Here is a 14269-nt window from a genome sequence, read left to right on the forward strand (position 1 = left end):
TAATATAGTAGAGGACTTCACCTGCTACAGTGAGGTTAGCTGATCTTGGAGACTTCCACATCCTAGGACCTGAACTGATAAGGTCTGTCAAGCTTTTCTTTCCATGGGAGACCTCAAAGACCTGGAAGGAGAGAAGGATGAAAGAAAAGGGGGGGGGAAATCATAGCCATCAGTTCTTAGCATCTGGAAAACTCATTTCAGAACAATTTTCTTGCTCCTGCTCAAAAGATTTCTAGACAATACCTAGTGAATTTCACTTTTTTCTTCTTTTTCTTTTTTTCTTTTTTTTTTCTTTTTTTTTGGGTATGGAGCAGCTCATAAGTACAGCAGGATCCAGGCAAGCCAAGAATCCAGCACCCCGGACACTCTCCAGAGAGAAAAGAAACTTGCCCTCCCGCCCCTAGGCAGAAGAGGTAATTAATGTCTGCAAAACTCTCACCACTCAGTGACTTGAAAAGGGGTACAGGTGGGTAAGGTGAAAGGAAAAGATGTAAAAGGTGGTCACAGATCAGCTTCTTTTGAAAGAAAACAAATGCTTTTGCTACAGAGATCTGTTGGTAAAGGTACAATGACTACCTACTACACCAAGCTGTCCAAGACTTACAGAAGGAAGGGCTGTCACACCAGGTGGCAGCTAGAACTTGTACTTTCTCATAGGTCCATCACCTTGGGGGACTCTAAGTGGCTGCCTGGCTGCAGCATCCTCTCCCCTTTATCAGGACCTTATACTGTGCACAGACCACAGATGAGGGCAACAGCTGGAGACGCAGTGACAGCAATTCATGGGGTACACAAGCAATGCAGGGAGCTGGCCATGGGATAACAGAAGTTTCTCGGCGCAGGTTAGGATTTCACAGGGGTGATGATGACAAATGTAGGGCCTGCAGCTCCAGAAGTCACTGTTGCTTGTTTCTCTGTCTTTGCATCCAGACCAATTTCCTACAAAAAATATACAACTGTGACCTAGAAGATCTCTCTAGAATACCTCCGTGATGGAGATACCCTAGCCAACAATGCAGAAACTTCAGGCCATTGACACCAACCTCTGTTTCCCTAGCTAAGCAGCTCTCAGATCATTTGTGGAGCAGCTTTTGATGGCCAGAGATTTGAGGAGAAAGCTAGAAGGCAGAGCCCTAGGCTATAGTACCAGAGACTGCCCAGCACCTTCTAGCAAATTTCATAACCATAAGATGGACACTAGTTGTCCCACACAAGGCTTTAATTTTTACTTTACTGCAAAGAACAAGCAACACTACCAGCTTACAGGCTGCGATTTCATGGTAGTGCTGTCAGCTTGCTTATTCCCACCCACTGTGCTGGCCAGGTTGTTAGTGCCAGCTGAGTTATGAAGCAGACCAGAAATGGATCCAGCTGGGGAAAAAAAATAACAACACGCAGACCAACAACAAAGAAGGCAAGGTGGGAAATCAGCAGCAATGCCAGGGGCAGGAGTGAGTGGGATGGATGAGGAAGGAAGGGGATGCCTAAGCCAGCATTCCAGCAGTACTCAGAATCACAGAGTCACAGAATGGGTCAGGTTGGAAGGGACCACAGTGGGTCACCTAGTCCAACCTCCCTGCTCAAGCAGGGTCATCCCAGAGCACACGGCACAGGATTGTGTCCAGATGATTCTTAACTATCTCCCGTGAGGGAGATTCCACAGCCACTCTGGGCAACCTGTTCCAGTGAGCAATCATTGCACAGTTAATTCCTCATGTTCAGGTGGAATTTCCTGTGCATCAGTTTCTGTCCACTGTCTCTTGTCCTGTTGCCAGGCATCACTGAGAAGAGCCTGGCTCCATCTTCTTCACATTCCTCCTTCAGACACTTGTAGACATTCATGAGGCCCCATCTTAGTCATCTCTTTTCAAGGCTGAACAGGTCATTCCCTCAGCTTTTCCTCATAAGAGAGATACTCCAGTCCCTTGATTAACTTTGTAGCTCTACTCAGCAGTGAAACTACTGCCTCTGTTTCAGCCAGACCGGCAGCTCAGGACTTAAAGGCCTTACACTACTGGCTCACCCAGCTCCACTTGTTTGCAAACACCAAGCCTTCTTTTGTATTACTTGGGCTCAGATAAAGACAGCTTTGCTAGAAAGAAACACTCTATAGTAACTTTTTCCCAAGCCAGGAAGAGAATCCTGTACTGACTACCAGCCTCTGGCATGGCCCGGATAGGAGTCAACATCTATCCCACTGACAGCAGAGGCTAAACAGCCTTGACCCAAAAGAGATGGTTTCTGAAGTCATCCTCATTGCAGTGCTATACAACCAGCTTGGAGGTAGAATATAGAGAATAAAATGCAACTGGAGTCAGTGGAGTAGATAAAACACCCTGCTGCCTTGTCCTCCATTGCCAATAAGACTAATTTTCTACTACACTTTAGTGCCCAAGATTCATCTCCTCCTAAAGGAACTAGGAGGAAATTTCCCAAGCAGGTGAAGGGAAGTTAAGAGAGAAATCCCATGAGCTGTGGTTGATAGAGCGGCCAAGGTATGGCAGCAGCTCTGTGAGCTGAGCCAGTAGAGGTCTCTCTTCCAGTAATCCACTAATAAAAATAAATAAATAGCTATATTCATCTGTGTATGCATGTGTCCTCCCTTCTGATCCCCAGTCCCCAATTAGAATAAAATATATATATCAAGAAGCCAGCAGCTCAGATGGGAACACTTTATCACTTTGTTCGGGGGGGGGGGGGGGGGATGGAGGGAAAAGTTTACATGGTGTACTACGTTACCAAGCTTACAGCATCAACTCCAGGCTTCACATCTGGCAGGAAAAATTTACAGTATGGTCAGTCCCAGACCTACAGCTTCTCTCCTCAAAGAAAGTGAGGACCACAGCTGCAACTGTGCTTGCTGGGACGCAGCCATCTGCCTTCAGAGCTCTTCCAACCTGCCCAAGTAGCAGGGGGGTAAGGGAGTCCTTTCTGCACTTGTACATTCCCAGTTTCAATCTAGGTAGAGCCAGTCATGACAGAAAGGCTTTATCAGGCAACAGTTGGATTTTTGGCCTCCATGTAAAGGACTGCTTGGTCTTCGTGGGAGTAGCGTCTGGAGCACTCAAAATGGGGCGTCTGCCCACGACTGGAATCCTTGCTTGAAGTCTCAGATGTGAGGCCAAGGATAAAATTGGAATGAAACTAATGTTCCTCCCTGCTGGCTCCTCCAAACAGCTCCAGGCGCAGTAGGACGGCCAGGTATAAAAGCCTGAACTGGCACAGCCTGTCTTTGTGGATAGGGAACGCTAAACCACAAGGTTTGTTGCTCCGTGCTTCCACCCAGAGCTGGCTGGCAGGTGCCAAGCTGCCAAGAGGCTGTGGGGGCAGCCCCTGCCAGTGCAGCACAGCAAACCTGCTGGGAGCACCCACCCAGGTCAGCTTAGTTCAGCTGGGCTATGAACTGGTGTCTTCCACTGCAGTGACACTGGCTGTGGCAGCCCACCACGTAATGTGTCACCTGCCACTGCAAAACACTTTTCTCCAAAAGCCAGAGCCAGAGAATTGCCCCAGACACTTGAGAATGGAGACCCACAGAATCCTATAGCACCTCAACAGAAAATAAGCTTGTGCCCTTTGCTTGTGGAGAACCTGTAGATTAAACGGTTTATTAAGACAGGAGAGTACGCACAGCCAGGTACAGCTGGGAAATGGAGTGAATCCAGAGAGGTTACCCCAAATCCCACTCCTCAGTGACAGCAGAGTGCAGCAGCGGTGGGGAACAGGCAGGAGGCAGAGCTGTCCCCTCTCCAGAGGCAATGCACAGGGCAGAAGCACTCCACTGATGCACAGCTGCACCCCTGGTTGGGGGCAGGCAGGAAGCAAAAAAAAGGAAAAACAACTGTATCTGTTTAACTGGAGTATATCTCAATTGGAGACAGACATACATGAACACATGCCAGCCCGTTCTGAAAGCAGACAAGTTAACATACATCTTGTCTGTGGATGAGGCTTAGAGTAGCTGGTAGTGTCCTACGAAAGGAAAGCCACTTTGGGAAGCATGCTGTCTGCAGGACATCTGCGTCACCCTGGTCTTCTCCACCCTCCATTCCTTCAAACCTTCTGCACTGTTTCTCCTACGCAGGGAGCTACAAGCTCTAAACTGTTCACCTGCTGCAATGGCAGCTTGTGGCTGGAAGCTGACCCTGAAACAAGTCATGGATGTCCTTGTCTGTCACAGGAGTCCTGGGAGCAGGTCAGCTCCTAATCTTGTTTTCACCTCAGTGGTATTTTCTGCCCATGCTGCTAGACCAAGAGCTTTTCCTTTTGCTTCTGCCTCCCCCACAGTCCCAGGGGGTGCCCAGGCCCCTCACCACGTTCACGCTCCTGCCCCTTTGCCACAGCACCCATGGAGCAGGGAGAGGGCGATGACAGGAGATGGGGTAAAAGCTCTGTGGCAACCAGAGCCCTTTCATTACTGGTTGGTTTGCATCACTAGTAACCTCCTTTTGGGGGATTTTCATAGCTGCTGTCCCTTTTGGTTTGTTTCTCCAGGGGAAAGCAGGCAATCCGATGCCAGTTTGGTTTTAGGCAGTTGCACTTTGCATATTACTCTTATATATATTATTATTTTTATACTTGAATTATCATTATTAATTTCACATTATAGGAAAAATACATTTGTTTGCCTTTTAAGTAAAGTGAATTGGGAATATTTTTCTTTATTAAAAAGAAGAAAAAAAAAAAGAAGAAAAAAACACATTCCCCTCTATTTTTTTGCCTAATTTTGAGCCTTGCAATGACTGATGTGGACAAGGCAGAAAGCAGGCAGGGAGAGGAAAGGCACACAAGCTGCCTGGATGGAAGAGGTGGCTGAGCCTGGATGAAACACAGCAAACCACAAGTGCTGATACAACCCGCACAGCACGAAAAAAAAAAAAAAGCCTTTTTTTATCTCAGTAGGTAAATGAAACATTGGGGGGGTAACCAATATTGAAAAAGTACAGAAAGTCTTCAAGGTTTCCCAGTAAAATCAAAGCTGAAAATATCTCATTTGGGGGGGCAGAGCAAAACAATTAATATAATCTCATTATTTTACTGTAGATCACACATTTTGTTAAAGCCATTATACCATGGACATTTCCCTTTGCTGAGTATTTAAAAAAAAAAAAACCAACACCAAACAAATGAGGATAGTAGATTACTTTTAAATAATAATAAAAAAAAAATAAAATAAAAAAATGAAAAAAGAAGAAAGAGACAAAACACCCTAAGATGATGCTGAAACAAAACATGTTGACATTTCTGAAGTGGAATGTGGTTTTTTTGAAAATGAAATTCAGTGTTTCTTCAAGTTTTTTCAGCTGAAGCTACTCAGAAGTACAGATGGGTCTGAATGTAGAAAAACATCGTTTTCCAGCTAATTTCCCCATCTGAGGAAGAGGAGACTGGCTCCACAGCTGAAAAGCAGTGGGTGTTAATATTGACTTTAAGGGCACGTTGCTAGTACTTTCACTTCCAGCCAAGCGTCTCCAGTGAAAAATGGCCAGATCCACGTTCAAAATATTCCTGCTGAGGAACGGGTCATATCCCTCTCCTCTGGCGCGGCTTTATGTAAGGGAAAGCCAACCCTTCCTGCAGTACGGCCCTGCTCCCGCTTCCCCTCGAGGCTGCCCCCTTCCCCGCAGAGAGCGGAAGCTCCGCTCCCGGCGTGGAACAGCGCAAGGAGGGATGTGGGACTCAAAAAACGAGGGCGGAGGATGCAGGGGCGCCCGGTGGGCAGCCCGGCTGCCGGGGGAGCCCCGCAGTCCCCACAGTGCCCGGACCGACGGCAACGATCCACCCCCCGCGCCTGCAGGAGAGAGGGAACCCACTCCCCCGCACCGCGGGGCGCGCAGGTACGTGCGGGCGCACACGCGGAGGGGGCGCGGGCGGGCGGGCGCAGATCTGCGCGTACGTGTGACCCGGGAAGCGAGGGAGGGACAGAAGCACAAGGAGTGAAAGACGCGGGCAGCGGGACGGGAAGGATGGGGCAGGAAAGGCGGGGGGGCCGGCTGCGCGCGCACCCGGCGGGCCGGCCGCGCCTGTTGCATCAGACGGGGCGGGCGGGGCCCCGCTCCGCCCTCCCCCGGCCCTTCCCTCCCCCCGCCCGGCCCGGCCCGGCCCGGCCTGGCCCGCCCCGCGGAGCGATGCCAGGCGCAGGAAAGCAGCGAGGCAAGGTTGCCTCCAGCCGCCCGAGGAGGAAACGCTGCGGCGAGGAGGAGGGAGGAGGAGGAAGGGGGAGGGGAGGAAATAAAATTTAAAAATTTGACCCCACTGCGCAGGCCCGGGCCGGCACCACCTCAGTTCCCCGCAGGGCTGCGGCGGTGTGGGTCGTGGGGCTCCGCCGCCGCAACGAGCAGCCCCAGCCCCGGGGAGAGGAGAACGCGCTCCCCCCGCGGCCGCGGAGGAGGGGGCGCGGGGCGGGTCTGGGCGCTCGCTACCCTCCCCCCCCTCGTTCCGGGTGGGGCGGCGGGGGATGTTCCCCCCCTTCTGGCGCTGGCTCGGCGCATCTCCCGGGGGTCACCGGGGAGGAGGAGGCGGGGGCGGGTGGTGCCGCTCCCCCGGGGGGTGCGATGGCGGCGGGGGCGGCCCCAGGTGAAAGCGGCGGCGGGCGCGGCCCTGAGCTGCCGCGCGGGGCGAGAAGCCCCATCGATCGGCCGCGGCAACAACAGCAACAACAAAAGAAAAAAATAGTTAAAAATAATAGCGGGGAGACGGTCAGAGGGCACATCCAAACCCTATGTGACGGAGAAGCGGGCGGGACCCCAGCCCGGGGGCTGCGGTGGCCCCCCCGCCCCACTCCTTGCCTCCGTCCCCCCGCCTGAGGGGGGGTTTGGCTTCCGCCAGGCGCGGGGATAGGCCGGCTCGGGGAGGCGCCGCTATTTATTTTCCATCGAGATCACTTTGTTCGTGCTGGGGAAAAAAAAAAAACAACAACTACGTAACTTTTTTTTTTTTTTTTTTTTAATTTTCGTGAGTGTTTTCCACGTTTACTGGCTTGAGCTTCGCGCAACCCCCGCACACTGCGATGGAGTCACTCCGCGGGGGGCAGGAGGGGCGGGATAGCAGAGCGTCGGGGGGCGGAGGGCAGGGTGTCCAGCGATCCTTCGCAGCCGGCGGAGGAGCGAAAGTCCGTGGCCAGCGCCGGCCGTGCCCGCTCCCTCCTCTCCGCCCTGCTCTGCCCGAGCCGGGGGCCGACACTGGAGCGGGGCTGGCGGCGGGGGGCTCGCTGCCCTCTCCCCGTCCCTCCTCACCGCCAGGCCGGCACAGCCCCGCGTTCCCGGGGAGGTTTCGGAGTGAGGGCGAGCCCGGGCGCGGCCGGAATAAACAACAGGATCGCGTTGCACCGGGGAGGGGGAAGGACCTCGTACTGGGCTGTGCTCCCCCCTTCGCCTCCGTTTTGTTCATTTACGTATTTATTTCTCGCAAGCCCTGGGGTTGAGAACGCCCCCTCCCCGCATCGCCGGGGCGGTGAGGGGCGGAGGGCAGCGGAGAGGGGGACGCTCGCACCTTGCCGGGCGTGGCGGACAAGGCCGGGCAGTACCGACCCCCCTCGGGCGTCCGCGCCCCCTCCTCCACCCTCCGGTGCATCCATCGCCTTTCTCCGACGATGCCCGGCCCTCCGCATCTCTCCCGGTGCTGGGATGAGGCGGTGGGGATCCTGGGCGCCAGTGGCGGGGCCGGGCGGGACGGGGGGCGGCCGCTGCCGGCACCAGCATCTGCTGGGACAGGGGTGTGCGAGGCGCCATCTTTGAGAGCCATGGCCGCGGCTGCTGAGGGGGAACATACCGGGGCTCCCACAGGGCCGGCGGAGAGGAGGATGCTGCCGGCCCGCGCCCCCCGAGAGCTCCCCCGGGAGCGGGAGAAGGAGGGCAATCCTGGGAATGTGGTGGCTCTCTGGTCCCGTCCCGGAAGGTGCTCATTTGGGCTCGAGTTTCAAGCCTTAGGAGTCAAACGACTAAGTGTACGAAATACATCGAATTACCTTTTCTTTCTGTCTCAAAAACAAACAAACAAAAACCTACACAACCAAACAAAAAAAAAAACCACAACCCCAAAACCATTATGACACAGGAAATTCCACTCTTTTGCATTAAGAGGGCACATCATCCATAATTATCACAGAGCAGACTCATAGAATCATTCAGAGGATGGAAAAGCCCTCTTCTCTCTTAAGATCTGAGTCCAACTGTTAACCCAGCACTGCCAAGTCGACCACTAAACCACGTCCCCAAGTGCCACATCTACAGGTCTTAAATCCCTCCAGGCATGGCAACTCTACCACGGCCCTGGGCAGCTTGTTCCAATGCCTGACCATGCTTCCATGAAGAAACGGTATCGTTGCACTAAGGGTGCTGCATCCCTTACTGTCACCTGCACTAGAGACACATGAAAAGATACTCAAAGGAAAACTGCTTTTATTTCTTGAAGGAGTCTTGTTTCCTCCAGTGCCAGCCTGAGGGAGGTTGAAACACACACTAATGAAGACCATATTTCTTATATATGGCAGTTTTCTTTATTGATTGCTTGATGTGAAACAATATCAATCTGGATTTTTTTTCCCCACGCATTACAAAAAAAATTAAATTGGCTCAGTCTGCAATCTTTTAAGCACAGCCATATTAATTATCAGAAAAAGGAAAAAAAAAAAGAACTCCCCCACAAAAAAAACCTCTAAAAAGTCTACCAAACAGAGCATTTACAAATGCACAAAAACATGCCGCTTTGGCTTAATGGGGAAAAATATTGTCTTCTAGATTAAAAAAAAAAATCTTTTAACATAAATAAGTTAGTATAATTTCTCAGTGTCTTTACAGAGTTATGTACACAGGTACACTTCAAACTTTTTTTTTTTTTATTTTTACATACAGGTACACAGGCAACGTAGAAATACTGTTTAAAGATGTAGTATCCCTTTTCCCCTCACACACAAATACTTTGGGAAGTGGGTCAGATCAGAAAACAACAATATGCAAGATTCAGAGCAAAAGTACTCCAGATTAGGTAAAAAAAAAACAAAGAAACAAATAAAAAAAAAACAACACAGAAAATAAGACAATATAATCAGGTGGGATGATTTTACACAACTTTTACAGGCATTCCATTTTGGTATATGGATTTGAGGCTGGGGGGGAACTTTTGCTACCATATAATGGAATCATCACAGCTCCCACCTCTTCAGCTTAATGCTGTAGAAAGAAACTTCACAAGCAGCCTATAATAATCGGCTCTGAACAGGGTCACCCCGATGATACATTAAACAAAAAAAAAAAAAGGAGAGAAAAACACTGCAGACCCACTTAAAGGGACAATACATCTTTAAGTAATAAAAAACCTACACTGCTTCTCTTCATAGATTTATTTGCTTGCTAGATTGTGAAAGCAAGTTCCAATCGGTCACCCTCTTACAGTCCCTCCCCCCTCCCAACAAGTTTTATGTGCTACATAGTGTAAAAACTATATACACAGGTAGTACAATGAAGCAAATAAGGAAACACCTAATTGCACAATGCTACATCCAATGCTTTTAGAGGCAGATCTTTTAAGAGTGCCTAAAATTTAGTGTTATTGTTTGCTTTCTGTTGATGTTGTTTTGTTGTTGGTTTTGTTTTTTTCTCAGTGCTTGTACAGGACACCTCCATCCAACGGAGATCGGCGATATGTATTTTTCTTTTCCACTACAACTTTACATCTTTCTCGCTTCATCGCCCCCCGCCGCACCCGACGAACGAGGACGCGCACATCCTCCGCTCTGCAACGGGGTGGGGAAAGGAATTAAAAATAAAAAAAAAAAAAGAAGAAGACGACGAGGGAGAAAGTCATTAGAAAACATCGAAAAGAAACGCGATCAGGGGCGCAACTGGTTCAAACCGACACCGCATCCCCGGGGCAGGCGGGCCCAGCCCGGGCGGGGCCCCCGCTGCCGCCCCGTCGGGCCGGGCTGGGCCGGGGCCGGCTGGGGGTGCGGGCAGCACGGCCCAGGCCCTTTTCACCCTTCGGCGGGGAAAGCGAAGCCGGCGGGACCCCTCCTTCTCCCCACCTCACCCCAGGACAAAAAAAAACAAAACAAAAAAACCCAAAAAAAAGTGGGCGGTAGTAGCGGCATTCGCATGGCCGCGCAGGCTGCCGCGCTCCGCCACGGCTCACCCCAGCGGGACTAATTTGTTGCAACTTCTGCTTTACAGCTTAATCTCTTTCTGCACAATCGCAAATCGTTTTTGTAAACCTCGCTGCTAACCTCGGCTCCCAAACCGCCAGTGCAATTTACCAACTCTCCCCGCCCCAGCCCTCGCCTTAAAACAAAAACAACAAGAAGGGGGTAGGGAAAAAACACAACACACAACACAACCCAGCTCCCATTAACCCGCTCCCTTCCCTCTGCCAGCCTCTAAAACAGAGCCAAAACACACACACGCACCAAAAAAAAAAAAAAAGCCAACCCCCCCCAAAAAAAATAAAAAAAAAAATAAAAAAAAAGAAAAACAACCTTGCGCTGCTCGGATTTTAAGAAAGTGCCCGGATTCCCCTTAGACCAAACTTTTTAACTTGTGGCCGCGATATGCGACGGCAAGACTGCCACTGGAGGTGAAAAAGGCTCGGGGGCGGGGGACACGGGAAGCTCCCCTAAATCCCCTGGCATCTGCCATGATGCATCAGCCGCGTTTCAAACTGCGTCCCTCCACCCGCACAGTCCTTGGGAAAGGGCCCTACCTGCCTCCAGTCCCAATCCCGGAGGAGGGAGGGAGGGAAGGCAGGGTCAGTCCCACCGCGACCGGGGCTCGCACTGCCCCTGCCCCATCCCCCCGGCGCTGCGGAGCCCAGCGCAGCGGTTCGCTCCTTGTTTTGTTCTTTTCAAGCCCTGCGCCTCCCACTCCCCACCTTCTAAAACACACCCATCCCCGAGCGCTTGGGGAAAGCCACCCTTCCTCGGAGAAAACACCCCTCAGCGAGCCCACAGGGGTCCGAAGCGCCCCCCCAGCCCCTTACAGACTCAGGATAGCCCCTCGGTCACCCTTTCTTTCCCTTATCTGCATCCTAATGCTAGATCCTAAAGGGAACCTACCTAAACGCTTTACGTTTGATGTCTTCTCGGGCTTGATTTCTTGGGTGTTTGCTCCACTGAACTGGCACTGGGGGAGTCTTCTGAAACCTCTTCTTCTGTTGTGTTGGCTCTTTTATTTTGAGGAGAGGAATCTAGGAGGGGAAGATTAAAAACGGGTGGGGGAGCGATATTAAAATATTTTCCTTCCAGATGTTTTCTCGGCATCCAGGGGGGATAGATGGAGCCGAGGGGGGAACATTACCGGATCCCCATGTCAGGTCGGCTACGTGAAGCGAGAAGGGGGAGGGGAGATGGGCTTCTCTCTAGGTAAGAGATCCAAGTTCCCTCTTTTCGGCCAAAATCCGTATTCATCTTTTGCTGAGCACTGTGAACCTCCTCCCACCTGGGCAAGAGGCCGGGTCCCTGAAGAGGGGCGGCGAGGGGTCGGGAGAGATGCCCACATCTAAGGGCTCTTCCTCGCAAATCATCTACCGGCTCCCACTCAATGCGGGACCCCCCGGGACTGCAAACAGTACCCGAGCTTTTTAAGGGGGCGGGGGAGGGAAGGGGGCACGCCGAGCCGGTGCCCAGCGGGGCACAGCCCACCGCACCCGGGCCACGCGTGGCAGGGGTGAAGGCGCCGGGAGCCCCGACGCTGACACGAGTGGGGCGCGGAGCTGAGCGCTGTCGCTTTCGCAGGGGTACGTTACCATCGGCCGCGGGTCTTTTCCTCTGCCCAGTGCATTGCTCTGCTAAGTCCGTCTGATTTTCTGAAACATCAGTCTTTTGACCTACACAGTGAGTGTCCTCTGAGATTCCCTGAGAACCGACAAAAACCACGGTTTGGCAATTCCCGTTTACATCCAAACTCTGGCGGCCGGAGGACTTGCAGACGGCTTTCCGTAGCCGGGGGGGTCTGAAGTAGAAGTCGGGCGAGCTCCCCTTCTCCACGGCTTGCCATTCGTACCTGCCTTCAAGCGGCTTGTGATTCTGGAAATCGAAATTCCACTTCCTCTGGCATGCCTCCTCCATCTCCTGCAGGTGCTTCTTCAACTCCCTGTTTAACTCTTCGTGATTCACCGGCCCGAAAAGATTCCTGCACGCTGACGGCTTCGGGTACTCCGACTGCCTGGCCTCCATGCGCTCCAGGGTAGGGCTCCCATTAGAAATACGGACGTTTGACATCTCCCCGCTCCCTCCCTCTTGCTCCAGGCGGCGGTTGTGCTCGCTGCTCTCTCTCCCCCAGCCGCCCCCTCTCCGCTGCCCTTTATTTCCCGGCGCCCAGCGGCTCCTCTCCGCGCCTCCTCTCCGCGCTGCCCCGCGCTCCGGCCCCGCCTCGGCCCCGCTCGCCCTCGGCCCGCGGAGAAGGGGCGAGGAGGCGCCCTTGCATAAGCGCCTGCCCAGGGATGAGCCCCGAGAGCCGGCGGTGCCGCCGCCGGGGAGCCCCGGGCGGTGGAGGAGCGGTGCGGGGGGAGCAGCAGGCGGAGCGCGGCGCTGCCCTCCGCGGTGCCGACCCGTCGGCGATGCCGATGGTGATGCCCCTGCCGCTCGCACCGCCGCCGCCGCGTAGTAAAAGCGAGACGGAAAAAAACAAGAGGAGACGAGCCCTTTTCTCGGTTGCCCAATATGGCGATTGAAGGGAGGCTGACGAAGAAGAAATTGATTGACAGGACGAGTCTATTTAAACAGCCCGGCCGAGCCATTGGTTACGGCGGCGGGCACCGCCCCGTCGGCCCGGCCCTACCTCGTCGCCGCCGCCGGCTCTAAAGGTGGGACGGGACGAACAGGCTGTTGCCTCGCCGGGCCGAGCCCATCCCGGCCGAGCCGAGCCGAGCCGAGCCGAGGGGAAGGTGGGGGACGGAGACCGGGAGCGATGGAGAAAGAGAGAGAAACGGGAAGGCGCCGCGGGTCCCGCTCTCCTTCACCCCTCCGCAAAGCCCGGGCCCGGCGGGGTTCGTGCCCACCACCTCCCAAAAACACCTACCCCATCCCGCTGCTTGCCCTAGCGGCCTAAGGAATGGTGGCGTTTTGATTCAGTGCTGTGACAGGAGTCTCCCCATTGCTCTGGTTTTTCTGGGTTGGACTCTAGCGACACATCCCCTCCGACGTCCAAGGTTGGGGGCAAACTCGGGCCAAGTGGGGGAGCTGGCCACCCCGCGGCATGCAGGGGAGACCAGCATACCGACCCGCAGCACTGTGACACCACCGGCTGCCTAAATGGGCTGGTAGCTCCCAGAGCCGAGAGGATCACCTCTTACTGCTTTCTCGGCAAAGGAAGGGACTAGGTGCAGAAATGGCTCTAAAATAACCTCTGCTGGGATTTCAGATGTCAGCAAGCAGAGGAAAGAAAACAAAAATATTGGGATTTGTCCTGTTTGTGTGCTCAAAAGTTTAGATGAGCCAAGAGTCACAGCAAGTGACTCTCGTTGTTACAGCAGGTGTGATGAAGATAAGAGCAACAGTGTTCTGCTCTCTGCCCCCGTGTCTCCAGCCCCTTCCACAGCCATCTTCCCTCACCAGGCAGGGCAGCACCCTCAATGTGTTGTGGGACACTGTGGGTTCTTTCAGGCACCAAAGGTTTTGATGCTTCCAGGGGCCCAGATCCTGTACCTGAATCTCTGGAAGGCCCTGAAGGCTTTTCACACCAATCCATCTGGCCAGGTCTCCTCTGCAAGCAGAGCAACCCTGTTCAAATTTTGCTTTGGGCAGGGGCAGGGGGCAGGGGCATACCAGTGACAAGCTATCTCAACAAGGCAGGGGTCAACACAATTGGGTTTTACTGGCTGAGAGGAGAGTCAACGGATTTGGCCTTGAAGACATGGGAGTTTTTACCCTGTGCTGTACTTACACAGACTTACTCTAGTTTAGAGTCTACAGTTTTGATGGGCCACTGAAACCTTTGCTGCAGTTGCTCTTCTAAACTGATACACTAAATTCTGAACACACTGGAGAGGGGGCACAGCCATTACACAGCGCTCAAGCCCAGGCCACAGCAGTCTGCTGGCCTTCATAAGACTCGAGATAGTCACCTCCAGCTTCTGCTCACACCACTCACCAGAGTAATCTCAGTATCATCAGATCTGAGTTCAAAAAAATTATGTGCACAGGCAAAAGAAAAAAATGAATACAAATGAGATTAGTTTAAAAACCACAAGGTTGAAATATAATATTAGCCATGTTATTTTGTATTTGTATGCTGGGTTTTTTAGTACTCGGAAATTGTTTTCCAACTCCTCTCAGCAACCA

At 52.8% G+C, this 14269-nt stretch overlaps 1 protein-coding gene across 2 annotated transcripts; it reads right to left on the reverse strand.

The window, feature by feature from the left end:
- Window positions 1-8474: 8474 nt before the first annotated feature.
- On the reverse strand, window positions 8475-12694 carry CDKN1B (cyclin dependent kinase inhibitor 1B). 2 transcript variants are annotated; one of them, XM_027666285.1, is made up of 3 exons: window positions 11734-12694; window positions 11045-11175; window positions 8475-9733 (listed from the first exon to the last, which is right to left on the reverse strand). In XM_027666285.1, exons 1-2 carry the CDS (start codon window positions 12206-12208, stop codon window positions 11054-11056), a joined length of 597 nt encoding a protein of 198 aa, XP_027522086.1. In that variant the 5' UTR covers window positions 12209-12694; the 3' UTR covers window positions 8475-9733; window positions 11045-11053. The 2 variants fall into 2 exon arrangements, with proteins under 2 accessions (XP_027522086.1, XP_027522085.1); XM_027666284.1 differs by having other exon boundaries at window positions 8475-9756.
- Window positions 12695-14269: the final 1575 nt, after the last annotated feature.

This window comes from Corapipo altera, unplaced genomic scaffold, assembly GCF_003945725.1.
Source record: "Corapipo altera isolate COAL_440 unplaced genomic scaffold, ASM394572v1 317, whole genome shotgun sequence".
NCBI classification, from domain to species: domain Eukaryota; kingdom Metazoa; phylum Chordata; class Aves; order Passeriformes; family Pipridae; genus Corapipo; species Corapipo altera.

Excerpts from the sequence above, each read along its gene's own strand:
- CDKN1B (XM_027666285.1), bottom strand. The coding sequence starts at position 12,208 with ATGTCAAACGTCCGTATTTCTAATGGGAGCCCTACCCTGGAGCGCATG. Across the intron at positions 11,176-11,733 it reads GAAAAGACCCGCGGCCGATG|ATTCCTCTCCTCAAAATAAA; the intron begins GTAACGTACCCC and ends TTCCCCTCCTAG.